At 45.1% G+C, this 25756-nt stretch overlaps 1 protein-coding gene across 3 annotated transcripts in view; it reads right to left on the bottom strand.

Moving 5' to 3' along the window:
* Positions 1–61: 61 nt before the first annotated feature.
* Positions 62–25756, bottom strand: part of HLCS (holocarboxylase synthetase) — a 196604-nt gene continuing 170909 nt past the window's right edge. The window contains exons 7-11 of one of the 3 annotated variants that reach the window (XM_033418265.2): positions 15106–15173; positions 13466–13626; positions 7700–7814; positions 5330–5543; positions 62–3240 (exon numbers count right to left, since the gene is read on the bottom strand). In XM_033418265.2, coding sequence (XP_033274156.1) covers positions 3069–3240; positions 5330–5543; positions 7700–7814; positions 13466–13626; positions 15106–15173 — 730 coding nt within the window. In that variant the 3' untranslated portion in view covers positions 62–3068. The other 2 variants (XM_033418266.2, XM_049710610.1) reach the window with 2 other exon arrangements.

Raw genomic sequence — 25756 nt, forward strand, 5'->3', positions numbered from 1 at the left:
ACCAAAAGTAGTTGCTTAGTTTTACAAATGAAATGTGGTAAAAATAACAATGAGCCTGAACTATATAGAAAGTCTTAAAGTTTATTTTGATAGACTTGCTTTTTACAGGAATTGGTTTAAATTAATTCCTTTTCAGAGATGATTCTTTGAAAAGCTAAAAATGCAGAGGTTTCACACTTTCTTTTATTTCAAATACGCATAGTAGTTACCCAGGAATACCGACTCTCCATTCTTTGTCTGTTACGAGCAAACAGATCTATGGACTGTAAGCCTAAAATGTCTCCTTTATGCACTCTGAAACGGTTGGGTGAGTCTGCTTCTCTCCTGGCTCCCAGACTCTCGGGTGAGAGACGGCCATGCAGCCCCCCCGTGTGTGTAGGGGTAGGGGTGCGGTTGCATGCTACGCGGGTCTGGGCCTGCGCACCCACCCACAGCAGTCAGGGGGCTGCAGCAGCGAGCCCCACACCGGACACAAATCCTTTCGGCTTTGCCTCCACGCTGTAAACGCTGCCAGGATGAACAGTGCCGAGGAGCACTGCTGAGGGGGGTGTGTGTGCGTGTGTGCATGCGCGCGTGCGTGCCCCGGAAGCCCAGGTATTGCTGTGTCCTGTTTTAGGGGGCACTTCCTCAAGAGTTCTTCTGAAATTTGCTACCAGCCCAGAAGGGATGACATCTTGCCCTTTACATAACCTGGTAGAGATGCGCAGCCTCTGAACTGGGGCACAATTCAATATCCTAAGAGCACACGCCAATCCTGAGTTTAGGTGCCGTGTTTTAAAGATTAAGAAGAAAATGCAAAGTTCCCGTTAAGACTTTAAAGCTCCTTGAGGTCATCGATTGCCGGGTGCATAAACGGCCCAAATTGATGAGTGCAGTACAGCAAGTTTCCCTAATGCTAACAGCTGTAAGGGAAATGCCTTTATTCAGCTGTTCTATATGAAGCAGAATTTCAAAAGTCTTTGGTTCCTCTGAGGCAAAATCAGGTTTATGAAAAACGCAGCATCTGCTCCAAGTCTATGTTGTCTCCCTCAAGACAACTGGGTGTCGGCACAAGTAAGAACAGTCTTAAAAGCACAGAGGCAAAGTGATATGCCCGGAACATCTCCATCTGCTTTGACATGGCCACACTTCATTAGTTTTAATTTACCAAAAGGAAATTAAATGATAACATTTTTTTTTCCCCCAAAGCAGACTGTCTAGAATAGGACTTCAGCTTAAAACAAATCATAGCATGTTTCTCATTAAATAACCCCCCAAAGAAATTCAAAAAGTAATGATGGCAGCTCTGAGAGATGACTTGCCTTATATTACAGAGTTTGAGAAATGAAACTTGCAACATTAGCCTGAGATCTTTCTTCTTGATGATATTTTGCAGATGCCCTCTCAAGGGTGAGACCATTTTGTAATTTTGGGGTGCTGTGGACTTTAAACTTTTATGTAGACTTGGGCATTTAGGAGAGAGTGGGTTTTTTTGTTTTTGTTTTTTTTAAAAGAATAATTCTAATTGAAGCCTTATTTGCAAAAATTACTTCTGAAGTTCTTTTCAAGTTACATTTCCAAAACACACATATTGGGTTAGTGGACTTAACTAAACGTGTTATTTGTTTCCTTCCTATGTGGCTGCCTGTGCCTGGCTACAGGTAGGCAGATTTTATACTGAAACCCACAAGCTTCTGGAGTTAGCCTGACTGGGTAAAGCTGGATGAAGAGGGTGCTAGTGCACAATAAGGGGATTTTGTTCAAAGCTGAGAGCCTCATCAAGTTTTCTTGCCACTAATTTCAGTTGGGAATGGCAGGAAGAGAGAAAAGTGGACAAAAATTGGCCTTTACAGGCTGAAAAGTAATGTGTATGATTCTCAAGTTCAACAGAGATAGGAGTTACATGGAAAAAGCATGGAATACATCTGGAAATAGCAAATGTATATCAAAAGGCTTCCTTTCTTTTGTTCTTCCATGCAGACTCTTAGGGCATCATATTTGGAACATCTTCTTTTAAAGTTTCTCTCTCTCTCTCTCTCTCTCACACACACACACCCCCATCCTCTTAACTGATGGCATTCAGTAGCAATAACATTTTCTTTTTTGGCAATATGAAAAGGGGGCAAAAAAATGTGACTTACAAATAAAATGCCACGTACTTCTACAGTGTGTGCACTGCACAGTTCCGCAGGATTTCGAAGCGAGCCTGAAGCTGGCTTACAAGCGCCACATCCTCCTTTGCGTGTGGAATGAGAGACTTCAAACCCAGCTGTTAGGCCCAAATCATCCACCTCGCATCCGCGCAATGCCTGATCAACGCTTTCAGGACCCTGAACTTGATCCCATCACTTCAGAATATGCAGTAAATTTAAACTTATGAAAGGAGAGCTCATTAGTTAATGTCAAAGTAATTAACTGATTTCCTCTACAAGGTCATCGCAAGCATACCAGCCTCTGTTCCGTTTAGACATTGTTATTGGACCACAAACCACAGGATGAGAGTAACACTAGAAATCTACCTTCTCTTTTCTTCACTTACAAAAAAATAAAATGATAACTAAGTGCCAATATATGTTCCTGTAGGAAAACACCTCCCTGGATGCTTGTAAACAGTGTTACCCTACCTCTAACTCACCAATGGTCTGGGCCCGAAAACCTTTTTAAAATCTGTTTTTAATAGTCTAGGGGTAGAGACCTCCACTACTGGGAAAACATTTGAATTATGCCATTGCTGTTTCCATGTAAAAACTACCCCCCTCCCCAACTAAGATGCATCCAATTTCAAGAGGGGAGAAGAATTTCACACCCTATGCCAGGGCTTATACCTGAATTAAATCTTCCACTTGTCAACCCTCCACCCCCAGCATCTTCAAACACCAAATAAAATGACAACAGAACAAAATTAAAGAATTAACAGGTTAAGTGGAGGGAGAAAACATTTGCCTACAACTCCGAATTCGTTTTCCAGATCATGGGCTAGGAAAGGCGGCAGAAATCGACGTGCAATGCTCCTGCGGCGGTTCTGCCCTTCCGCCCGTCCCAGCTCATCCCAGCTGTGGCCCGGGGCCCAGCAGACGCTCCAGACAGGACTACGGCTGTTTGGGGATTATGAGGTTTCCCAGCATGTCGAAGGAGTTGCCGTCTGGATGCACAGTCACCACTTCGCCGTTCTCCTGGTGAACCAGAAGGAACCCGGAATCGTCGAGGCCGACTATCCACACCTTTGGTCCCCCAGCACTTCCCAGGCGGACTTGCTGAGCACTGAAAGTGAAGGACAGCCCCCAGTCACCAGGGAAGTGTAATGCTGCTGCTTGAGACAATTAGTTCAGCAATCATCCATTAGGCGAAAGGATTCGGGGGTGGGCTGGGATGGATACAGTTAAAATGAATCTGAGCCCGAGCTCTGACTTCCACTGGTCTCCCCTGAATTGTCCTGAAAACTACCCGCATAACCAGGGAGCAGGAAAGTCCACTAGGGAGTTAGGAATTGCTTCCCTTATAAACGACGTCACTCCTCATTCTGATCATCTGGAATGATTATTTGCACCACTTCCTCACCCTCTAGCTACTTTAATTTTTATTTATTTATTGCTGCATTGGGTCTTTGTTGCTGTACACAGGCTTTCTCTGGTTGTGGCGAGCGGGGGCTACTCTTTGTTGCGGCGCACAGGCTTCTCATTGCTGTGGCTTCTCTTGTTGCGGAGCACAGGCTCTAGGCGCGCGGGCTTCAGTAGTTGTGGCACACGGGCTCAGTAGTTGTGGCTCGCGGGCTCTAGAGTGCAGGCTCAGTAGTTGTGGCACACGGGCTTAGCTGCTCTGCGGCACGTGGGATCTTCCCAGACCAGGGCTCAAACCCACGTCCCCTGCATTGGCAGGCGGATTCTTAACCACTGTGCCACCAGGGAAGTCCCTCTAGCTACTTTAAAGAAACACTGTGCAACCCTCTAGGTTTTTTGGCTGAGACTGGCCGCTTTCTGGCTGTGTTCAAAACTCTTTATCAAGTTGGGTAGCATCAATTATAAGTTAAACTCATTCTAATTTTACTTCTTTAGAACAGTTTCCAAATGCAACTGCTGAGTTACATCCTTGTTAACAGTTTTAAAAGTACGGACTCTGTACCTCCCCAATTTTTATTTTGAAGAATTTCAAACCTACAGAAAAGGTGAAAAATAGTACAATGAACCTCATATTCCCCCTTCACTCTATTCACACCAACTGGTAACATTTCCCATGTTTGCTCCCTTTACACACACACACCCCTACAGTTTTGTGGGGGTGGTTTTTGCTGATATTTACAAATAAGTTGCAGGCATTGTGACACTTTATACTTAAATACTTCAGCATGTATCTCCAAAGAATAAGAAGTATCTCCTACAAAACCAGAATATCATTATCACTCTCAAGAAATTTGATCTTGGGCTTCCCTGGTGGCGCAGTGGTTGAGGGTCCGCCTGCCGATGCAGGGGACGCGGGTTCGTGCCCCGGCCCGGGAAGATCTCACATGCCGCGGAGCGGCTGGGCCCGTGAGCCATGGCCTCTGAGCCTGCACATCCGGAGCCTGTGCTCCGCAACGGGAGAGGCCACAACAGTGAGAGGCCCGCGTACCGCAAAAAAAAAAAGAAAAAGAAATTTGATCTTGATACAATAACATTATTTAATATACACTGCCTGTTCAAATGTCCCCATCGTCTCATTAATATTCTTTGTGGCTATTTCCTCCCTTCCAGGATCTGATTATGAATCACATATTGCATTTAACTGTCATGCCTCCTTAGTCTTCTTTAATCACAAAACTCCCACCTTCTCTGTGTTTTTAAGACACTGCCATTGTTGAAGGGTAGAGGCCTATTGGTATACATCAGTGCTTCTCAAATTGAAGTGCCTGAGAATCCCCTGGAGCCTTTGTTAAAACACAATGCTGGGCCCCAGCCTCAGAGTTTCTGATTTAGGAAGTCCAGGGTGGAAGTCAAGAATCTGCGTTTCTAACAAGTTCCCAGGTAAGGCTGCCACTGCTGCTGGGAGATCTCACTTTGAAGATGACTGTTATCAAGAATGTCCCACATTTTAGATTTGCCTGTTTCCTCACAATTAGATTCAGCTTAAACATGCTGGGCAGGAAAATCTCCAGTGATGTTGTGTCTTTCCCAGGGCATCCCACCAGGAGGCACAGGATGCCCGTTTGTCCCAATGACTGGAGATGCTAACTTGCTCAAGGTGGTATCCACCAGGTTTATCCATCAGTAAAGTAAAAGATAATGATCTAGACCAGCGTTTAGTTTCTCGTTTTAAGATATTAAACTACTGATTTAATAAAGGAATTTTAAAAGAATGAAGACAAGCCAGCACTGACCTGTGTAGCCAATATTTATAATAGAGAGGAAGAACGCCATTGGGCCCTTCGTCCTGAAATGTGTCGATCAGCTTCTCCAGCACAGTCACACTTCTGGCGATGAGATAATCAGCTCTTAAGGGCTTTAGTTCGGCCCCGTGTTGCTTATTGTATTCTGTGATGAGATCGTTGATGCATATGGTAGGGTTGCTGTTAGTCACGTTAAATCCACAGCCTGGACAAAAACAAACAATTGAAAACACGAGTAGCTCAACCTACTGACGACATCACACGTTTCTCTGAACCACCTGGAAAAAGTTACAGTTTTTACTGTCAACTTCCTGCTTCCTTGTCCTCATTTTGAGTTTATTGTCTCTGGCCACTTAGAGAAAGACTTACGTCTTGAAGCCCATCTTCCTTTCTCACCCTTCCCTCACTATCCCCATCAAACCAGAACCATTCCAGATTACAAATTAGTTGGGGAAAAAAAGCAAGCCAGATTTGATTCAATTAAGCAGAAGCTACGAATGGGACAAAACAGAGTTGCTTCTGAAACGACCACCTCCTGTGGTCTAGCCAAGAATTGGAGCTCTGCACTGAGCCGGATATAAAACAAAATCTCTTGTTTCTTTTTCTATTTAAATAATGGAACACATGCTTACATATCAAGAATTTTATTCAGGTCTTAAGAAGTAAACTCTGGATTCAGAGATTTCCAACCTTGGTCATGACTTAACCCTAAAACACATCTTTTAATGCTTTATCCTTGGAAGTCTTTGGTGCTAGGGTTACGCTGTTGGCAAAAGGCCAACCCATGTTTAGTGGCTCTTTCACAAGCCCCTAAACCAAGGCTTCAGGAGAGTGAGTTTCTGGCTTATCTCTGCTGTTACTTAACACCACTGTTCTCTGCAGGAGAGGGGAGACTTTAGAGAAGCCGAACCTTGGTTTTCAGCAGGGCCCTGAACCAACCTCAAAGAGGTCTTCAATAAGGAATAAAATACTGCAAGAACTAGGCAGGAAGACTCTCGTTTTTTTCAGGGCCTCTGGGAAAAAAATTCCCAAAATACTTGCCTCAGATAGAACAACGATATTTACAATAACTACTTTTTGGTAAATGTTCTGCGCCACTTTCAGCGTTAAGGGAAGGACTGACTGGCCTCAGATTATTATTTTTTTAAATATACTGGCTATTAAAATACAAAGCAACGTGAAAAACAAGTAACTAGAGCAACAGGGGCAGAATCTGCAGTTGTTCACTTGTTCTTTCATTGGACAACACGCACAACAGCGGAAGCACCTGTGGCATATGAAGCATTCAATTGAGTGTATACAGCGCTGAAAAAGCTCCCCTGCATTCAGAAGTCCAAAGTGCTGGGGAAATAGCTACATGAACTACCGTCAGCTTAGGCTGCGGCTTTCTGAAGACCAGCAAGCACCCCTGCCGGTGACCTTGAATCTTTCCCCCAAATGGCCCCGTCCCCCTCCCCCACGTCCCAACGCCTGAAGAAAGCTATGGATTCTCCCCGCAGGAAAATGTTTCATTCCCCCCACACTGACAAAACTCCCTAGCTCCCTGAAGGAAACCCAGCACTGGGCCTCCTCAATATCTGTGGGCCCTATTAGGAATCTCTGCACCTAGCCCAGTTACTCATTTACAGATGGCAAACGGAGCTTGGAGGCTACGAAGAAGCTTGCCTAGAATAGTATTGCCTGTTGGTAGCAGAGCTGGAAGCATACACCTTGTATTCTTTGGCTGGCGCTTCTAACACACAGTCACATGTTTTCTCTCCATCACTGATTTCTGAACACCAATCAAGCTTTCCTGGGCATCAGGGAGAAGCTGATGCTTGGATGCCCAGGTGCCGAGGAACTTCTGAAGCCACTTCAGATCCATCTCCTTGCTTGATATGCATGTGCTGATGTGAAACAGGGATTCTTCACCCCACCCTGACCAGCCTGGAGTTTCTTCTGAGGTCAAAAAGAAGGCAGCTTTTCCAGGGACTGGGAAGGTCAGATTAAGAATACAAGAAAGACTGCCAGGACACCCATCCTTGAAATTAGCTTTCTTTTCTTATTACCAAATAATACAGTAAATGTTTACTTTCACTGTTTCTAATTCATTGAGAAGCAGGAGTGTGGAGAGGTATAAGAAAACGCCTGTTTGATGAGATGCCAATTCGGTGGTTTCCATGGCCATAGATAGGAACACTAAACCCTTTGAAGGGCTTTCTACCAATCTGGCCTGTTGTGCACACATATTGTGTTCTATAACTCAAGACTCAAAGAAAAAGTAATCCCATATGATAATCCACTCCCCCCAATATAGCCATGTGTGAACCACTTTTATTTTTATTAATCTAAAAATTCTGGGGGAAGGCTTTAAAAACTTACCAATAAGTATATGAAATGTTTCTCCCATAAGTGTTGAGTTAACCAGAACTCCACCAAGCTTCATGAGGTCACTGTAATAAATATCGTTGGGCCACTTCACTCGTAAATTGATATCCTAAAGGAAAATCTACATATTAATCAAGCAGTCAGAAGACACAAAGGGACCAGAAGAGGTCATCCAGCTAAAATAAAACAAAAGAAAAAAGATGAACAGAATACTCTTGAAACAAATGGAACAGGGAGTCTCATCCTCTCTTCTTTTTGAGACAGCTAATCACCGCTTTGGAACAATCCCGTATTAAAGTACCTGGTGGGGCTAGAGGGAAGGAGACCTAAAGAACACACTCAACAGGAATCCCAGCATTCTCCCCACCCCCATCACTGTTCATCAACAAAAACACTCTCCGAAGACGCCTACCTTGGGAGTTAAGTTCATTATCCCAATATCAACAACCACACCACAGAGTACCATTGTGTGCTGGGGACAGGGGGCAGGGAGAGAATACTCCTCTCAGGGCTCTTTTCCCTTAAGGAGCTTCTGCTCAAGAGAGAGACGAATGGCCCTGAATTAACCAACGTCCTAAAAGTCAGGGAGAAATGTGCCAGCAGAATGCTATGGAGACACAGAGGAGCACCTCGTTTTACTGAGTTATTAGAGAAGGTCTCCATGAACGGCCACCAGTCAACTCAGGAAAGAGAAATAGACTTGTCCAGTGGCCTGCTGCCTCTCCATCCTGAAGGATGTGGCCTGGGCAACCCTGCCTGTGCCTGGTCTCAGTGGAACGGGCCAAGGGTGGACACTGCCTTGAACTGGGCCACCCAGACCCCCACCTCCTGCCATGACTGTGAAGTTGGGGCACACAGACTGGGTGAGACCCAGTGGGCACCAGAACTGCCAGGGCTCCTGGGTCTGGGACTGGCAGGCAGGTGTGGGTAGAAGGAAGCCCATCTGGACACATGAGGCTGGAAGAGAGACACTCAGCAAAATGAAGCCAAGAGACCAGAGAGTAGATAATGGCCTCAGTCCCAGAGGGCTGGCTCTTTCTTCACTGGGGGCAGGCACGGCACCAAGCCCCAACTCGGTGCTAGCCTGCACATCACTTATACCAAGCCCATGTGTTGCTACTAGTATCATCTCTATTTAACACAGGGAGGGCTGAAGCTTAGAGACACTGCCTGGCTTGCCTGAGTTTGCGCCACCTGCAAGTGGCAGAGCTGGGACACAAACCCAGGGCTTTCTGACACCAACCCCTGGGAGCTTAACCCTATGCTATGCAGCCTGCCGCTTCCTAGCAATCCTCTTCCCTCCCTCCAGCAGGACTTCTTTTCACCTTGGCCAGTTAGAACATGTTTCTGTCCTTTAAAAGCTCATCTGCTCTATGATAGGGAAACCTCATATTACTTTTCTGACTAAAATAAGGTTCGGGGGGATGGGTGGAGGTGGGGTGGGAAGTCTGTCCCCCAGGGGACATCTGGCAATATTGGGAGGCATTTGTGCTTGTCACAGCTTGAAGGAATCCTACTTGCGTCTAGTGGGGAAAGGCCACTGATGCTGCGCCACCGCCCGTAATGCCCAGGATGGGCCCACAACCGAGATGGAGGGGCCCAAACGTCAACAGTGCTGAGAGTGAGAAACGCTGGTCTAGAAAATCTGCACCTTGGAGACCATGGTCCTGGTCACTCTCCCAATTCCCCTTCTTTCTCCTCTCTTGCCTACCCACGTCCCACGGTGGCCAGCACAGTCCCGGCCGGAGCCCAGAAACAGCTCCTCCACTACAGGGGCCGCTGCTTACTTCTGTGCTGCCCTTGCTTTCGGGCTCCTGTTTCACTTCACATTTTCAGGTCTAGTTAGTTAATGATGCAACCTGTGAAATTCTGGGTTCTCAACCAGGTGAACAGGACATCTATTCCAAGATGAAGAGAAAGTTCAGGTGTTTCTTTTTCATTGTCTCAACCTTTTATTCAGACAGCTACTACAGGCCTTCCAGGTATAAAGCACTACGCTAGGCTCTTTGAGGACCAAAATAAAACCAATCCTGTGTTCCAAGAGCTGGTTGCTTTGTAGGAGTTAGAACCGGAGCACAAATAACCCTGCTTCAAGCAGTCCAAGGGAGGTGCCCTAAAAGTGGCCTAGACATTTGGAAGCACTGCATGGCATCGGAGGAGGGAGAGTTTGTAGCTAGCAGTTTCCAGGAAAGGCATTTGAGCCAGGACTCTCAGGGCAAATAGGACCTGGAGGTGCAGAGAAGAGAACAGGAGCAGGATACACGGGTGGGGGGAGGCTGCAGAAGTCCAGCAGGACCTCGAGGACAGAAGAGCAGCAGGAGCAAGGGCGGGCAGCCCAGCACGGGCTCCGGAAGGGACGGCACACAGGCCACCGCACTGCCCCCGGTCCGACCAGGCTGGGTATGGTTCATGTGCAGATGGTGACATCTGGTCGGGGACAAGAAGGGCAGGATGTAAGAGAGGCCAACCCAGCACAACGGAGGGCCTATTTCAACCACCCTGTAGCTGTAGTGTGTAAGCTAATTAGACTCGGTGAAAAATGAACATTCAGGACCTCCCTGGTGGCGCAGTGGTTCAGAATCTGCCTGCCAATGCAGGGGACATGGTTCGAGCCCTGGTCCGGGAAGATCCCACATGCCACAGAGCAACTAAGCCCGTGCTCCACGGCCGCTGAGCCTGTGCTCTAGAGCCCACGAGGCACAACTGCTGAGCCCATGTGCCACAACTACTGAAGCCTGCGCACCTAGAGCCCGTGCTCCACAACAAGAGAAGCCATCGCAATGTGAAGCCCATGCACTGCAACAAAGAGTAGCCCCTGCTCGCTGCAACTAGAGAAAGCCTGCACACAGCAATGAAGACCCAACGCAGCCCAAAATAAATAAATAGGGCTTCCCTGGTGGCGCAGTGGTTGAGAGTCTGCCTGCCGATGCAGGGGACACGGGTTCGTGCCCCAGTCCGGGAAGATCCCACATGCCGCTGAGCGGCTAGGCCCGTGAGCCATGGTCGCTGAGCCTACGTGTCCGGAGCCTGTGCTCCGCAACGGGAGAGGCTGCAACAGTGAGAGGCCCGTGTACCGCAATCAATCAATAAATCAATAAATAAATATTCGGTTAGCCAAAAAGTTCGTTCGTGTTTTTCTGTAAGCTGTTACAAACGAACTTTTTGGCCAACCCAATACTAAGAGAGTAGATCCTAAAAGTTCTCATCACAGGGAAAAAAATTTTTTTTAATAACTATATGAGGTGATATATGTTAATAAAACCTCCTGTGGAGATCATCTTACAATATACGCATGTCAAGTCATTATGCTGCACATCTTCAACTTACACACTGCAGTATGTCATTTATATCTCAATAAGACTGAAAATACAATAAGAATGAAGCCAATCCAAAACCATACAGATAAGAAGATAGGGCTTCCCTGGTGGCACAGTGGTTGAGAGTCCACCTGCCGATGCAGGGGACACGGGTTCGTGCCCCGGTCCGGGAAGATCCCACATGCCACAGAGCGGCTGGGCCCGTGAGCCATGGCCGCTGAGCCTGCGCGTCCGGAGCCTGTGCTCCGCAACGGGAAAGGCCACAACAGTGAGAGGCCCGCATACCGCAAAAAAAAAAAAAAAAAAAAAAAAGATAAGGCTGAGCTGGACAGCTGCAGAAATGGGATAGGAACTTTGCTGGGAGCTTCTTAAGGAGAATGGGGACACATCCCCGGGTCCATTGTTGAGGGCAAGTTTTCCACCTCCCCACCCGCTACCCCAGCACCTGGGAGAGCCTTCGCGCACAGCGGGCACTCAGAAAGTGCTTGCTAAGTTAACAAGTGAGGCTACAAGGTCAAAGTTAAAGCCATGAAAAAGCTAAACAAACTAATTTAAATTTTTACTTTATTTTCCTAAGACTAATTAACCTGTTGCTAGGGTTAAAAATATTTTCCCCACAACAGAATTTTATCTTCTCAACTGCTTAGTGCAAGGTGAAGTGTCCAGTTCAGGGGCTGCACGCTGGGCCTGTGAAGGCTGGTGACAATCTGAGGAGCCTAAGCCCATGAGACACAGCAAGGATGCTGAGCGCCCGGTAACAAATCTCACGCTTCGGCATACATGCCAATGACTTGACGTAATACGGGAAACATGTACCCTGGTCCCACATACCATGACTATGAGGACATGGCCACATCGGAGGAGCTTAGGGGGCAGTGGAGAGGACTGCTTCTCCATTGAAGCACTCATGACAGACCCCCTTTCAAAGTCATGATCTTAGCATCTTGCTTCATGAATTAATACAATAATTGTTTTTAGCCTGACGTTAAGAGCTGTATGTGGGGAGGGAGGCTGGGAAGGAACCCCCTTATTTTTATTTTATATGTTTAATTTTTTTTAGATGAATGAATCTTTTTTTAAAAAAATATTTATTTATTTTTGGCTGCGTTGGGTCTTCATTGCTGCGTGCAGGCTTTCTCTAGTTGCTGCGAGCGGGGGCTGCTCTTCCTTGCGGTGTGCAGTCTTCTCATTGCTGTGGCTTCTCTTGTTGCGGAGCACGGGCTTCAGCAGTTGTGGCTCACGGGCTCTAGAGCGCAGGCTCAGAAGTTGTGGCACATGGGCTTAGTTGCTCTGCGGCATGTGGGATCTTCCCCGACCAGGGCTCGAACCCACGTCCTCTGCATTGGCAGGTGGATTCTTAACCACTGTGCCACCAGGGAAGTCCCAAGAACACCCTTTTTATATCCATAAGAAATTCTTCCAGGAAAAGGAGGAGGAGGATACAGCAAGTCGAGGCTGGGGAATGGGAGAAAGGCTTCATGACTGTGTTAACTGCTCTCTTTTCCTTGTCTTCTTAATAACTGACACCAAAGCATTCAAAAGTACTGATGTAGCAGGTACATCTGTCCCTACAGCTGGGTGCAAATGGCCCTAAACGAACATGCACATTGAATTCGGGCAGCCACAGACAAGGGATAGCTTTGCTGAGCACAGCCTGTGGTAAATGAAGGTAGGAAATGAGAAGGTTTGTTTAGGCCTATAAAATAATCCTTTTCACCAGAAAGCACCACAGATAAATAGACCCATCCAGTCCAATGTGCTTCAATAAGAAAGAAAGAAAGAAAGAAAGGAAGGGAGGGAGGGAGGGAGGAAGGAAGGAGGGAAGGAAGGAGGGAGGGAAGGAAGGAAAGAGAGAAAGAGAGAGGGAGGGAGGGAGGGAGGGAGGCAGAAAGGAATAAGAGGCTTGCCCTTACTAGGACATTTGACAAATCTGACAAAAGGACAGAAAGGGAATTCTGGAAAATAATCACAGCAAGCCTGAAGCAGCTATAAACCTTGCAGCAAGCCTGAGGCAGCTATAAACGTTGCAGCAAGCCTGAGGCAACTATAAACCTTGCAGCAAGCCTGAAGCAGCTATAAACCTTGCAGCAAGCCTGAGGCAGCTATAAAGCTTGCAGCAAGCCTGAGGCAGCTATAAACCTTGCAGCAAGCCTGAAGCAGCTATAAACCTTGCAGCAAGCCTGAAGCAGCTATAAACCTTGCAGCAAGCCTGAAGCAGCTATAAACCTTGCAGCAAGCCTGAAGCAGCTATAAACCTTGCAGCAAGCCTGAAGCAGCTATAAACCTGACGGTGCTTTTAAACCTCCAAGAGCACTCTGCTGCCAGCTTTGCAAAAGCAGGCTGAGGCTCCACATGAAGGAATCATTCAGACGCATACTACAAACACAGCTGAACTGAGATGTGCATGCATGGTGGGGATCTGACGGTGATGAACTGCACGTACCTGGTACCCAGGAATGGACCTTACCGCCTCCACGACAGCCAGAGACATCAGATGCTGGACAAACGGAATCCTCTGTCCCAGCTGGGATCTCAGTGGGATGGAGACGAGCAGGGTAGAAAGAGCGCACCCCACGGGGCTCAGCCAAGCATTCCTTCCCCGCCCTGGAACACAAGCGCCATCAGGAAACCGGCCATTGTGCACCACGAAGAGACTCAGATGCACATAATGCCAGAAAAACTGCTGAGGCCTCAGAGCCACACACTAAAGGCCTGTCCCACCTGAATGGCTGACGAACATGCCTGGTTATTCCGGGGTTAACTCAACACAGAGAAGCTTCTTAAAATCTGAAGCTCTGCTACTGAACAAGTTTCCAATAATTAGCATAATGTCCTCCCTCTGTGAGCATATCATTTATACTTTGATGATAAAGTCTTACACAGTGTCTGAACATCACTCTCAGTTTAATTCTCACCATACGGCAATGCGCAGGTGAAAACAGAGACAGTGGGGAAACCGGACCGAATCTATACTGGTCCAGGAGAGGTCCTGGAAGCCATTTGCTAGAAGTGATCCCTACTGTGATGGTCCCATAACGCTGTGAATACATTAAAAACCACAGAATAGTACGCTTTAAATTGGGGGACTGTATGGTATGTGAATTATATCTTGCTGTTTTTTTTTTTTTTAAAGGAAGCTGAATTTGAAAAATGATCCCTGATATTAACTCTCTGAGTTATTTTTCTTAAAAACTACAAGTCAAGAAAATAACATAATCAAAACGAGAGGTATAATCAAACTTCTTCCATGTCTTTTTTTAAACCACCTTATTGAGCACCACAGCCTTGAATAAAATAAATTTTTTTCCTCTCTTTGAGTTATGTTCAAAATACATGCTCAAGAGAAAGAAGCGAAAACAGTGGATTTCTTATTTCATTGCTTCTTCTGAGAAAGGCATAAGAGCCTCTGAGAGTTAAAAGGACGCTTGGGTCAGCCTGCTGCCAGCTGGGGGTGGGGAGAGACAGGGGCCAATCGCTCCCCGTATGACCACTGAGCACGAATCTGCTTGCGGCTGGACCCCAGATGGATTCTGGGAGGATGTGGGCTCTTGCCTCCCGAGAGTCAGCAGGTGTTGGAAGCTCTGGGCAGCCCTTGGCTTCTTTGTGGTCATTCTGTGAATACGCATTGATCGTTGATCGAGTGTCCACTCCGTGCAAATTCCAGTGCCAGCTGGCAGACGAAAGACCCCTCCATGTGACCCTTGGTATAGACACAGAAGGCACCTCACAGAGAACCTTCAGGAAAATAAACGTCTCTATAACATAGTTATTATTCACACACTGCAATGCCTAGAATGTGTCAGAGAGAAGAATTTACAAGACGTAGGTAAATGAACATTAAAACCATCACAAGCGGACGTCAATTAATTAAACATCTCAGTTTAAGAGAATGCTTTAATTCTTCTAAGGTTCAATCTTCTAATTGATTTTCCTCCCTCTTCTCCATTTTAGGGGTGTGTGAAAACAACTTCTGACTCGAGTCATGTCGATGATCAGCACATGCAATCAATTGGCTCTCTGGCCAGGAGAGTCACAGATTTTAGAAAACAAAAACCACAGAAACAGTAACAAAAGATGACTGACCTTTGCCCTGCGTTTGGTGGACTGCGATGGCGATTAAACCCATTTCCTGTGGCATCTCAAACATCAACCTGCAAATGGTGGGAAAGACCAGTCAGCCAGAACAGTGACACGACATGAGAACCGAGAGCTGAAAGTGGGGGACACTGTTTGCACTCATTTGTGAATGTGTTAGTAAGGAAGAGCCATCTTACGGGTTTCAAGGGATACTGACCCCATTCCCAGCCTCTGTAGTGAGAATGATGGAAAAGGGACAAAGAAAACGCCATTTAATATAAAAAAAGATGGTTGGGGGGGGGCAGTGTGTGTGCACGTGTACCTGCCCAAGCTGTCATTAGGTTTATTCAAGACATTGTTAGATTACATTTCCTTGGAATATCCTATCAAATTCTTTCTTCCCCCGCTGATGTGGTGTCCCTTCTTCGAATGACAACTAGCAATTCCTGACATTTGTTTCTACTTACAGTGCGTTTCTGTCTGAACACTAGAACATAATCATAACAGAAGTTTCTGATTATTCAGAAAACTAATATGGTGGCAATAAAGCTGTTTAAAATACACACTATCCCCTGAGAGCTAATTATGTTTTAACTATAGTAAATAAATCTACACCTTCTGAGAACTCAGGAGAACCTTGGATCCTTTTAGGCTTGAGTTCTGCTTTTAAAATGGTTTTATTTAAAAGAATACAAACTTCCCTTTGGGGGATAGTTAGAAAAGCGCACTATATCTCCACCAAATGAGTTGACATTAACTTTTTTTTCTTTTCTCTCTTTTTTCCCCAGAAAAGGAAAGGGGAAAAAATCCCTCACTCTGAGAATTTCCTCCCAGTTCCATTCTACACATTTAACTCCACGTTAGGAAGGTTTTCCTGTGCCTTCCCAGGAGTTGCTGACCAGGTACTGAGCAGGCATAGTTCACCGTCGGGTTTATCAGACAAAGCGAAACATCAGGTTTGTCCACGGTCAGTGCCGCTGCAGAGGCCTCTTTGAAATACTTTTCTGGGGGAGGGAAGTGGCAAGGGCAGGAATGACAGCAAGGTGGTATTTTGCATAAACAAAGTTTCCACGAACGATTCCAGGGTTTCCACAGCACCCCCGTGCTGAGGAGAGGGACCATGCCCTGATAGCCCTTCATCCTCTCCTCCCGGCTCAGGGAATGGGGTGGAACTTTACACATGGTAAGAGACAGAAAATACTTAAAGGCCAAAACAACCAGGGGGTCTCTGTGCACGCAGGCGGGCTGGCAGAGCCTCGCAGGGCGCAGGCAGGCCCGGTGGGGAGGAGCCAGAAGCCCCCTTGACTTGCCAAGAAGAGCCTGGCCGCATCAGGCAGGGGCTGGGCTGGTCTGACAGCCACGGGGCATTCCCAGCGAGCAGCCAGCCCCCCTGTCTGGGTGCCAAGCCCACTTCCATCTCACATGAAATACAGCTCCAGAAGTATTTCTCTTGGACACCATGAATAACCCATTGAGATCGACTCTGCCTATACACCGTTGGGCTCCAAGAATAAAGCGTCCTTTTCTTGCATTGGAGCGGCAGAAAACCCTAAGAAGGAATCTTTATCTGCGCAGGGAGGTAACGTTGTCTCCCAGGAGCCTCTTGCTTCCCCGAGAGACCCAGCAGCCCTTCACCTGGGCTCCTACGGCACGAGCTCTGGGGCGAGGACGCCTAACACGTTTTTCTGTGGGAAGGGGTGCGGGGGATGATTCTGCACGTGTGAGCAGACTGTGAAGGCTCTCTCCATGGCAGAAATCTAGGATGTTCTGTAAATGAACATGTAGACAGTAGAAGGTCATGTCTCTAGGAAGCGGTGGTGATGGTGGAATTAGGCGAGGGGAGGCGGGGAGGTTCAGAAACCAAGCACAGCCTTTTCTAGAACAAAGAGAAATGATGAAGGGAACATACGCACTAAACTGCTGGAGCGCTGGCAGCAGTTAACAGGGCAATTGATGAGAAGACTGAGCTTGTGCTGCTGAAGGCCAAGAGGAAATTCTGCGAGGAGGGAGACAATGGGGGAGCGGGGGACTGGGGGTGGTGTAATGCTTAGTTTGAGGCCAGTGGAGGCCGCCAGATTTATTTGTGCTATCTAAGATAACTCTGGGGGCCAAACCACACGGCTCACAGTCAACAAAGAAGTATTTATGAACGTTTGCAAAATCTCAATTTTGCATCTCTGAAGATGAAGTCTCTAGGTTACTTCAGCAGAAAGGAGACACCATAAATGCATTTCCATCCCGAGTTGATGTCATTCTCACAAAAGGAAATAGAAAAAGGAGGGGAAAAAAAGAATAAAAAAAAAAAGGAGGGGGTTACATAATGACTACCTCCCTGCCTCTGTGCTTTTTTTCCTTGTTGGCAAAGGCTGCTTAATAAATGGTTTCTGTGAGTGGCAGCAGAGGGCATGCACTGTATACCAACAGGGCACGCGAGGAAAGTGCTCTGTTTTTGTACACTTCCCTTTGGTCTGAAACATCCAGAGCTCCCAAGGCTCACTTGGCAAACAGGACAGCGTCCTGACCACTTTGTTACTAAGGACATCACAGTTCCTACTGGGTTCCCTGCCAACCGGAACGTCCTGAATTTCACGTTGTTGTTGGAATTAAGTTTCAATAATTAAAACTAACCAAGGGACTTCCCTGGAGGTGCAGTGGTTAAGAATCTGCCTGCCAATGCAGGGCACACAGCTTCGAGCCCTGGTCTGGGTAGATCCCACATGCCGTGGAGCAACTAAGCCTGTGCGCCACAACCACTGAGCCTGCGCTCCAGAGCCCGCGAGCCACAACTACTGAGCCCACGTGCCACAACTACTGAAGCCCGTGCGCCTAGAGCCCGTGCTCCGCAACAAGAGAAGCCACCACAATAAGAAGCCCGTGCACTGTAAGGAAGAGTAGCCCCTGCTCGCCGCAACTAGAGAAAGCCCACGCACAGCAAGAAAGGCTCAATGCAGCCCAAAAATAAATAAATAAACTTATTTTTTTAAAAAAACTAACCAAGAAGACAGGCCACTATGAGTTAGTGAAAATTCTGAATGAACAAAAGTTTAAATCCAGACCCAGTCAATCCACTTTGAGGATTCAAACCTAAGGAAATAGCCCACATTCACCACTGTGTTATAAAAGTAAAAAACTGGAAATTACATAAGAGTTCAGTAGGGAAATGGTTATGTAAATTACATTACATGAGGTCAGTGGAATAATTTGTAACCATTAAAAATGATAGTTATGAAGACTACGTAGCAACACGGAAGAAATGCTTTCAATAGAATGTTCAATTTAAAAAGGAGAATACGAAAACTACATATACTTTTATCCCAAATGTGTAAAATTCACAGAAAAAGGGAGGAAGGAGATTTGACAAAACAATAACTGTGGCTACATTAGGATGATTTTTTTCTTTATTTTTTTTAACTTTCTTTAAGATGACTGCTTACCTTTAATTTTAAAATACTTTTGAAAAATTTGGGGGAAAGAAGCATGGTTTTTATGTTTAAATATAATATTTGTAAACATTTCAATGAATAGGACTGAAAGATCTGCTTTAAAAATAAGATAATAACAGTCACCTTCAGCACACATTTTATTATAACCAATGAGCAAGACCTTATTTGATAAGTAATTAATGAGCAGAAACTCTTAAAGCCAGTCTGTTCATATGCAATGGGAGCCTTAAACGTTTTACACCTTCTGACTCAGTGACTATACTCCTAAGATTGAATTCTAAGGAGTATTCAGACAGGGAAACAAAATAATTCAGGGACACAACTATTCATCACAGCATTACACAGTGAAAAAAATCATAAATAGTACAAACTGTCCAAGACAGAGGAAAGAAAAAAAAATCATAGTATCCCCACATGAAAAAACATCATATAGTCAACAGTGATACAGGCAAATGTCCACTGAACACCACTAGATGACTTCAAGAGGGTAGAAAATCCTATATACAGCATGATTCCAATGATGCTTTAACATATACTTCTAAAAATTGTTAGGAAATATACCAAAATATTAGCTGTGGTTACTTTAAGGAGTGTAATTATTGGAAAAATACAGCAAACTACAAAGCAGAAAAGTCATCCAAAGAAGTCCTTCTTCTCATTAGACATGGATGTTCTTCTATACTTTTTCCCCTTAAAAAATACTACACACACACACGATATATTTTACAAAAAAAGTTCCTGATGACTGGAAAAACTGCTTATTTTGGAACTCTTAAAATAATGTAGATATTTAGTTATGGACACATTTTTATTACGTTGATAATAAAAAAGGCTTAAAAATAGCATCATGGTATGATCCCATCTATGTAAACTATGTATTCCTACGTGCATACATAGAAGAACACAGGACACCTATTAACAGTGGTTATCTCCAGAAAGTGGAAGCAGAATTATATGATGATTTAAATTTCTTCATTATGCTATTCTAAGGAATCTCTGGGTGGTAAGATTTCAAGTGTTTATTTTCTTTATACTTTTCTGAATTTTCCACTATTTCTATATTTGGAGTGCATTCATTTTAAAATCAGGAAAAATGCTATTAAAGAAAAGATTTATTAAAATCCAACTTTTCTTTAACCTACAGCTCACTGGCTGGTGAACAACCTCCTCCTTTCTGAGAGATCGCAGATCTGCGACGCAAGAGCAGCCCACTGTCCGAGCGTTACCAGGCTCACTGTACGAATCCTCCTGTAATGCACGAATGGCGATGCCTGTCCCTCACACTCATTCCCTGGTGGAGCATGTGGCTTGTGTGAGGTGGCAGGCTGAGTCCAGTTACCGTCCATGCACAGGCTCCCTCAGAGCTGGGGAGATGGCATGCAGAAGGCTGCCAGCATCCTTGGGGGGTCTCCACCCTGGGAGCCCTGAGGAGCTTCATCAACTCACGCTGGTGCCTGTGCTGTGCCCTGTCTTCTCCCCCCAGTCTTCTCAGTTGAGACTCTCCCTCTCCCAAGCCTTCAGAAAGACATTCTCAGAGAAGCCCCCACCCCTCCATGTTTTCTATGTGAAAAAAAGACCCAATACGGGGGGTAGGGATGAGGTGGAAGGAGAACAGGACCCAGGCAGTCACACACTGATGGCTAACAACTTATTTCTGATTTTGAAACCCTTTACTGGAAGATGAACTCTCACTATTCATAACTGTATTTACTTCTGTGTAGTTCAAAGGAAACTGTGTTAAACTTCATTTCAAAAACGATTTCTTTCAAATGTATTAGATTGTGAACACCAACTATTATATGTGGGCATCAGTTTTTAAAAAGTTAACAAGCTAAAATATAAAGATATTTTATTTTTTAAAGAGTCTTACTCTAACAGTACAATGAATTTTTTAAACAGTTGCCTTCTATTCAAGAATGCACAGGATTGTTTTTTGAAAGTAAATGAGTAGTGTTTTCTGCTCCCAAGAACACGCAGACTGGAGCAAGGAGGGTGGGAGGGCTCCGCCATGCATGGGGCTGTGGTCTAGGGTGGAAGGTGCTGGACCCCGACCAGTGACTTCTGAACGGAGAGTTAGCCATGTGGGGGGGGCAAAGCTGAGATTGCTCCTGGCAGGAAAGGAAAGGTTCCAGAGGAACTTGAGAAACATTGCGGTGGAGATGACTCAGACAGGAAATGGGACAGATCTGAATTCAAACCCCGTTGTTGATATGAGCTAACACTAAGTAAGGGGCATGTCTCTCCCCCTCTTCAGTCACCTAGGAAATGGTCTCGCTCTCCGAAAGATTGAGCGTGAAGGAATACACAAGATGCTTTGACACAGGGTAGGGGCTTAAATGTACCACTTGCTCTTTGTTGTGTAGATCCCAGAAGGCCTTCAATTTCCTCTTCTTGGAGATAAAAGGGATGGTCAGAGAGAAGATGGGGAGAACAGTGGTGGAAAGTGTATGTTTCGGGACCCTTCACAAATTCTAGAGGAAATGCCTCTTCTCTGTACCTCTCGCCCGTCTCCCCCATCTCTCTTACCTACACACACACTAACGTGATCGGAACCTGGACTAAAAAGCTCTTAGATGAACACAACTGGGTTGCAGAATCCTCACTTCCAGTTCTAGGGTCTCTGAACCCACTCAGCAAAGCTATAAAGCGATGGTTGAACTAGCTATCTGACTTTTTAAAAATAACACATTATTTAGGTTGTTGCTTACAAATACCTTTGGTCACTTATACACAGCAGCACAACAGTTTCACTAAATATATTCTTCCATTATCTTCTGGATTGGACACTTAGAACTACAGTGACCTGTCATCAATCCACCTTTTTGGAATGCTGTCAGATAAGTAAGCTTTAGATCACATTCCTTTGTGTTTTCTGTATAAGAGGATGTGCATTTCAGTCAGAGGCAAAGTGGGAATTTGGACTGCTCGAGAGTAGAACCATCACCCCCTTCCCCTGGGTGTTCCCCAGAAGCAGAGGCCCCACCCGTATTTCTGCTGAAGGATGTCTGTGGGTCAGATGCTCTGTTAGATTTCCATATCTCCTAGCATACCAATCATTCATAGATTTTCATCTAATCTTCCCCATTTCCAACATCATACAGAACAGCATCTACACCACTGCTAAATCATTTAACTGCTCACAGGGAGGGAGTCCTGTGGGTTCAGCTTCCAGAATGAGGCACCTTGCTAGTACATCAAGCATTTGTTGATGTTGGTCTGTATTATTCAAGATGAACACAAACCATTGTTTCTTACCCCTGACGCTGCACCATAAGTACTGGATGTCTGCGCGTCTCCTCCTACCTTAGGCCAGTGCTGTTGGCAGGACTCACAGCTAAACTTGTGTAGACTGAACTATGGCACCCACAGCTACCTCCGAGGCCAAGCCTGCAAGACAGTCCTGACCCTAGATCCTCGGCATAGTTAAACTTGCCACCAAAAATGGGAACCCAGGTCATGTCTAACCCCTCCACCAGGAGTCCCCAGATCACAGGATCTTCTCAACCCACTTCTCAGAGTCCATCATCTTCAACGGGGTGTGGAGGGGCTCCACCATGGAGCCATCACCATGGCTCATTTACCCCAACAGAGGGCCTTCTGTTTTGAAATGCAGCTGCCACTTCAGAAGATGGACACTGGCTCATCTTGACCATGTCTGTCTCCAAGCAGACATCTGGGAATCATTTTCCTGAAGGCACTGTAGATGTTTCAACTCGGTCACGTGGAATCAATGCCGATTTTCTGCACTTTACATGCATTATCTCATCTAAGCTTTACAAGTCAGATGAGGACACAGGCTTGGAAAGGCAAAACCACTTCTGTAAATAGGCCACTGAGTCAGCAAATCAGGAATTCAAGTCAAGGTCTGGTTGGGTCTAAGACTGATGATATTTTGTTTTTCATTTTGTTTTTAACCTTTTACTTTGAAATAATATCAGACTTACAGAAAATTTGCAGGGATATAGTATAAAGAATTCCTACATGCCCTTCACCCAGCACCCAGATTCCCCAACTGTTAACTTTTTACCAAATGGGCTTCTCCGTATCTGTCTGCCTGTCCATAATTCTTTTTTCTGAACTATGTGAGAGTAAGCTGCAACTGTAATGTCTCTTTATCCCTATATACTTCAGTGTGTCTTTCCTAAAACTTAAGGGTATTATTTTACATAATCAGAGTACAATTATCAAAATCAGGAACTTACCATTGATACAACACGGCTATCTAATCTGGGGGTCAGCAAACTTTTTCCGTAAAGGCCAGATAGTAAATATTTTAGTCTTTTGTGAGCCCTATGGTTTCTGTTGCAACTATTCAACCCTGCTGTCTGAGCAAAAAAGCAACTGTAGACAATATGTAAATAAATAAATCTGGCTGCATTTCAACAAAACTTTATAGACACAGAAATTTGAATTTCATGTAATGCTCATGTGTCACAATACAGAATTTATTTTAATTAACAGACTTTCTTTTTTGAGTGGCTTTAGGTTTATAGAAAAACTGAGCAGGGAATTCCCTGGCAGTCCAGTGGTTAGGACTCCATGCTTCCACTGCAGGGGGCCATGGTTCGAGTCCCGTCGGGGAACTAAGTTCGCGCATGCCGTGCAGCGTGGCCAAAACAAACAAACAGCCCCCCCAAAAAAACCAGAAAAGGGGGCTTCCCTGGTGGTGCAGTGGTTGGGAGTCTGCCTGACGATGCGAGGGACACGGGTTCGTGCCCCGGTCCGGGAGGATCCCGCGTGCCGCGGAGCGGCTGGGCCCGTGAGCCATGGCCGCTGAGCCTGCTCGTTCGGAGTCTGTGCTCCGCGATGGGAGAGGCCACGGCGGTGATAGGCCCGCGTACAGCAAAAAAAAAAAACCAGAAAAGGAAAACCCGAGCAGAATGTACAGGGTTCCCATATACTCCCTCAACGCCCACCCCATCCCAGTTTCCCTATAATTAACATCTTATATTAGTGTGGTACATTTGCTGTAACTGATATAATTGTATATTAATACATTGTTATTAACTAAAGTCCATAGTTTAATAGTAGGATTCACTCTTTGTATTGTACAGTTTCATGGTTTTTTTGACAAATGTATAATGACATCTATCCACCACTACAGTATCATATAAAATAGTTTCACTGCCGTAAAAAATCCCCTGTGCTCTACCTATTCATCCTTCTTTTCCTCCCCTCACCCCTGGCAGCCACTGATCTTTTTACTGTCTCTATAGTTTTGCCTTTCCCAAGATGTCATAGACATTTTACTTTAAAAAAACTTTTTCCAACCATTTAAAAATGTAAAAACAAAATTCTGCGTGCTTAGGTGGTACAAAAACTGGTAGCAGGCCATAGTTTGCCAGCGCATGATCTAATCCACGGAATTTGGTCAAGTTTCATCCATTGTCCCAACAAGGCCCTTCACAGTAACACACAATCTGCCTTCTGGTTGAGGATCTAATCCAGGACCATGTGTTGCATTTAGTTGCCATGTCTCCTTAGTCTCTTTAATCTGGTTCTGTTCTTCATTTTGTCTTTCATGACCTAGGCATTTATTGAAGAGTGGAGGCAGTTATTTTATGAAATGTCCTTCAATTTATTTATGTATTTATTTATTGTTTAATATTTATGTATTTATTTATTTTGGCTGTGCCGGGTCTTAGTTGCGGCACGTGGGATCTTTTTTTTTAGTTGCAGCATGCGGACTTCTTAGTTGTGGCATGGGGGATCTAGTTCCCCAACCAGGGATTGAACCCGTGCCCACTGCATTGGGAGCGTGGAGTCTTGGCCACTGGACCACCAGGGAAGTCCCTGTCCTTCAATTTAGATGATCTGAAATCTCATGATTAGACTCAAATTAGCATTTTGGCAGAAACACACATTAGTGAGAGTGTATCCTTCTCAGTGCATGGTATCAGGAAGCACACAGTGTTGCCTTGTCCCAGTATTGGTGAGTTAACTTTGAGCCACTTGGGTAGGGTGGTGTGTGCTAGCTTTTCCACTGTAAAGTTATTGTTTTTCCACTGTAGTTAATTAAGTACTTCTGGGGAGATAAAATATATATCATGTTCCTCATGAAATTTAATCTACTAGTGTTAGCATCTGTGGAGGATTTTACTTGAATCAATTATTTATTTGATGGTTGCTGAAGAGTGGTTTTTCTGATTCTATCATTTCTTCCATGTGTACTTGTTGGGATGCTACTATAAGGGAGAGCCTTTTCTTCTCCCCGCACTTACTTTTCTTTCTTCCTTTCTTTACAGCAGAATGGACTTGTGGAGCCTTATTTACCCAAGAGAATATTTAATTTCCTATCATTATTTATTCTGATGCTCATATTATGCCAGATTTGGCAAGTAGAAGCTCCTTCAAGCTGGTGTCTGTCTCCTACTGACAAGTGCCTGTCATCTTTCAGCACTTCCTTACTTTTTTGGCCTAAGAAGAGGTTCCACAACCATCTTGAACTTTCAGAACCAGCCCCTGGAATTGGCCTTTTCTCCAAGGAGCTCTGGTTCCTTTTACTGGAGAATGGTATTTAAAAAACAAATCTGGGTGTTAGGAAAGAACAATAAAGTATGTGTGTTTCCTTCCTTCTTTCCATCTATCCAACCATCCATCCATCCATCTTAAAAACCATGAATTCACTGAAAACTCCCAGTTCCAATCCACAGCACTAGGTCCACTTTATTCTCCCCCTTTTTATATTTGTAACTTCCTTCTCCAATAATGAGGTCTGGCTCTCATTATCTCAAACATATTGACTTATTTGCTCAATACTCTAACATGCAAAAAGTGGTTTCACAATTGCTGACCCATGCTACTGTGAAAAACAAACTTACTAACTAGGGTTCAATATTTATCTATAGTTTTTTTTTGTCTTTAGCCTAAGGCTATATAGTCAAATATTGTGTTTTGAAGTTTTTAGGGTTTGTTCTTTCTCTCTTACCTGAGTGTGGTTATGTTAGTCTTCTGAAATAAGGTGAGGTTTAACTGTACTTCCGTATTCCATTATAGGGTCGTGCTCCCCTCCCTCCTTGTTTCTTTAATCTTTAACTTGGTTCCAAGAGTCAAAACTGTACAGAGGGACTTCCCAATGACAGAGTGGTTAAGAATCCGCCTGCCAGGACTTCCCTGGCAGTCTAGTGGTTAAGTCTTCGCCTTCCAATGCAGGCAGTGCAGGTTCAATCCCTGGCCGGGTAGCTAAGATCCCACATGCCTCACGGCCAAAAAAT

The sequence above is a fragment of the Orcinus orca genome, chromosome 5, assembly GCF_937001465.1.
Source record: "Orcinus orca chromosome 5, mOrcOrc1.1, whole genome shotgun sequence".
NCBI lineage: Eukaryota > Metazoa > Chordata > Mammalia > Artiodactyla > Delphinidae > Orcinus > Orcinus orca.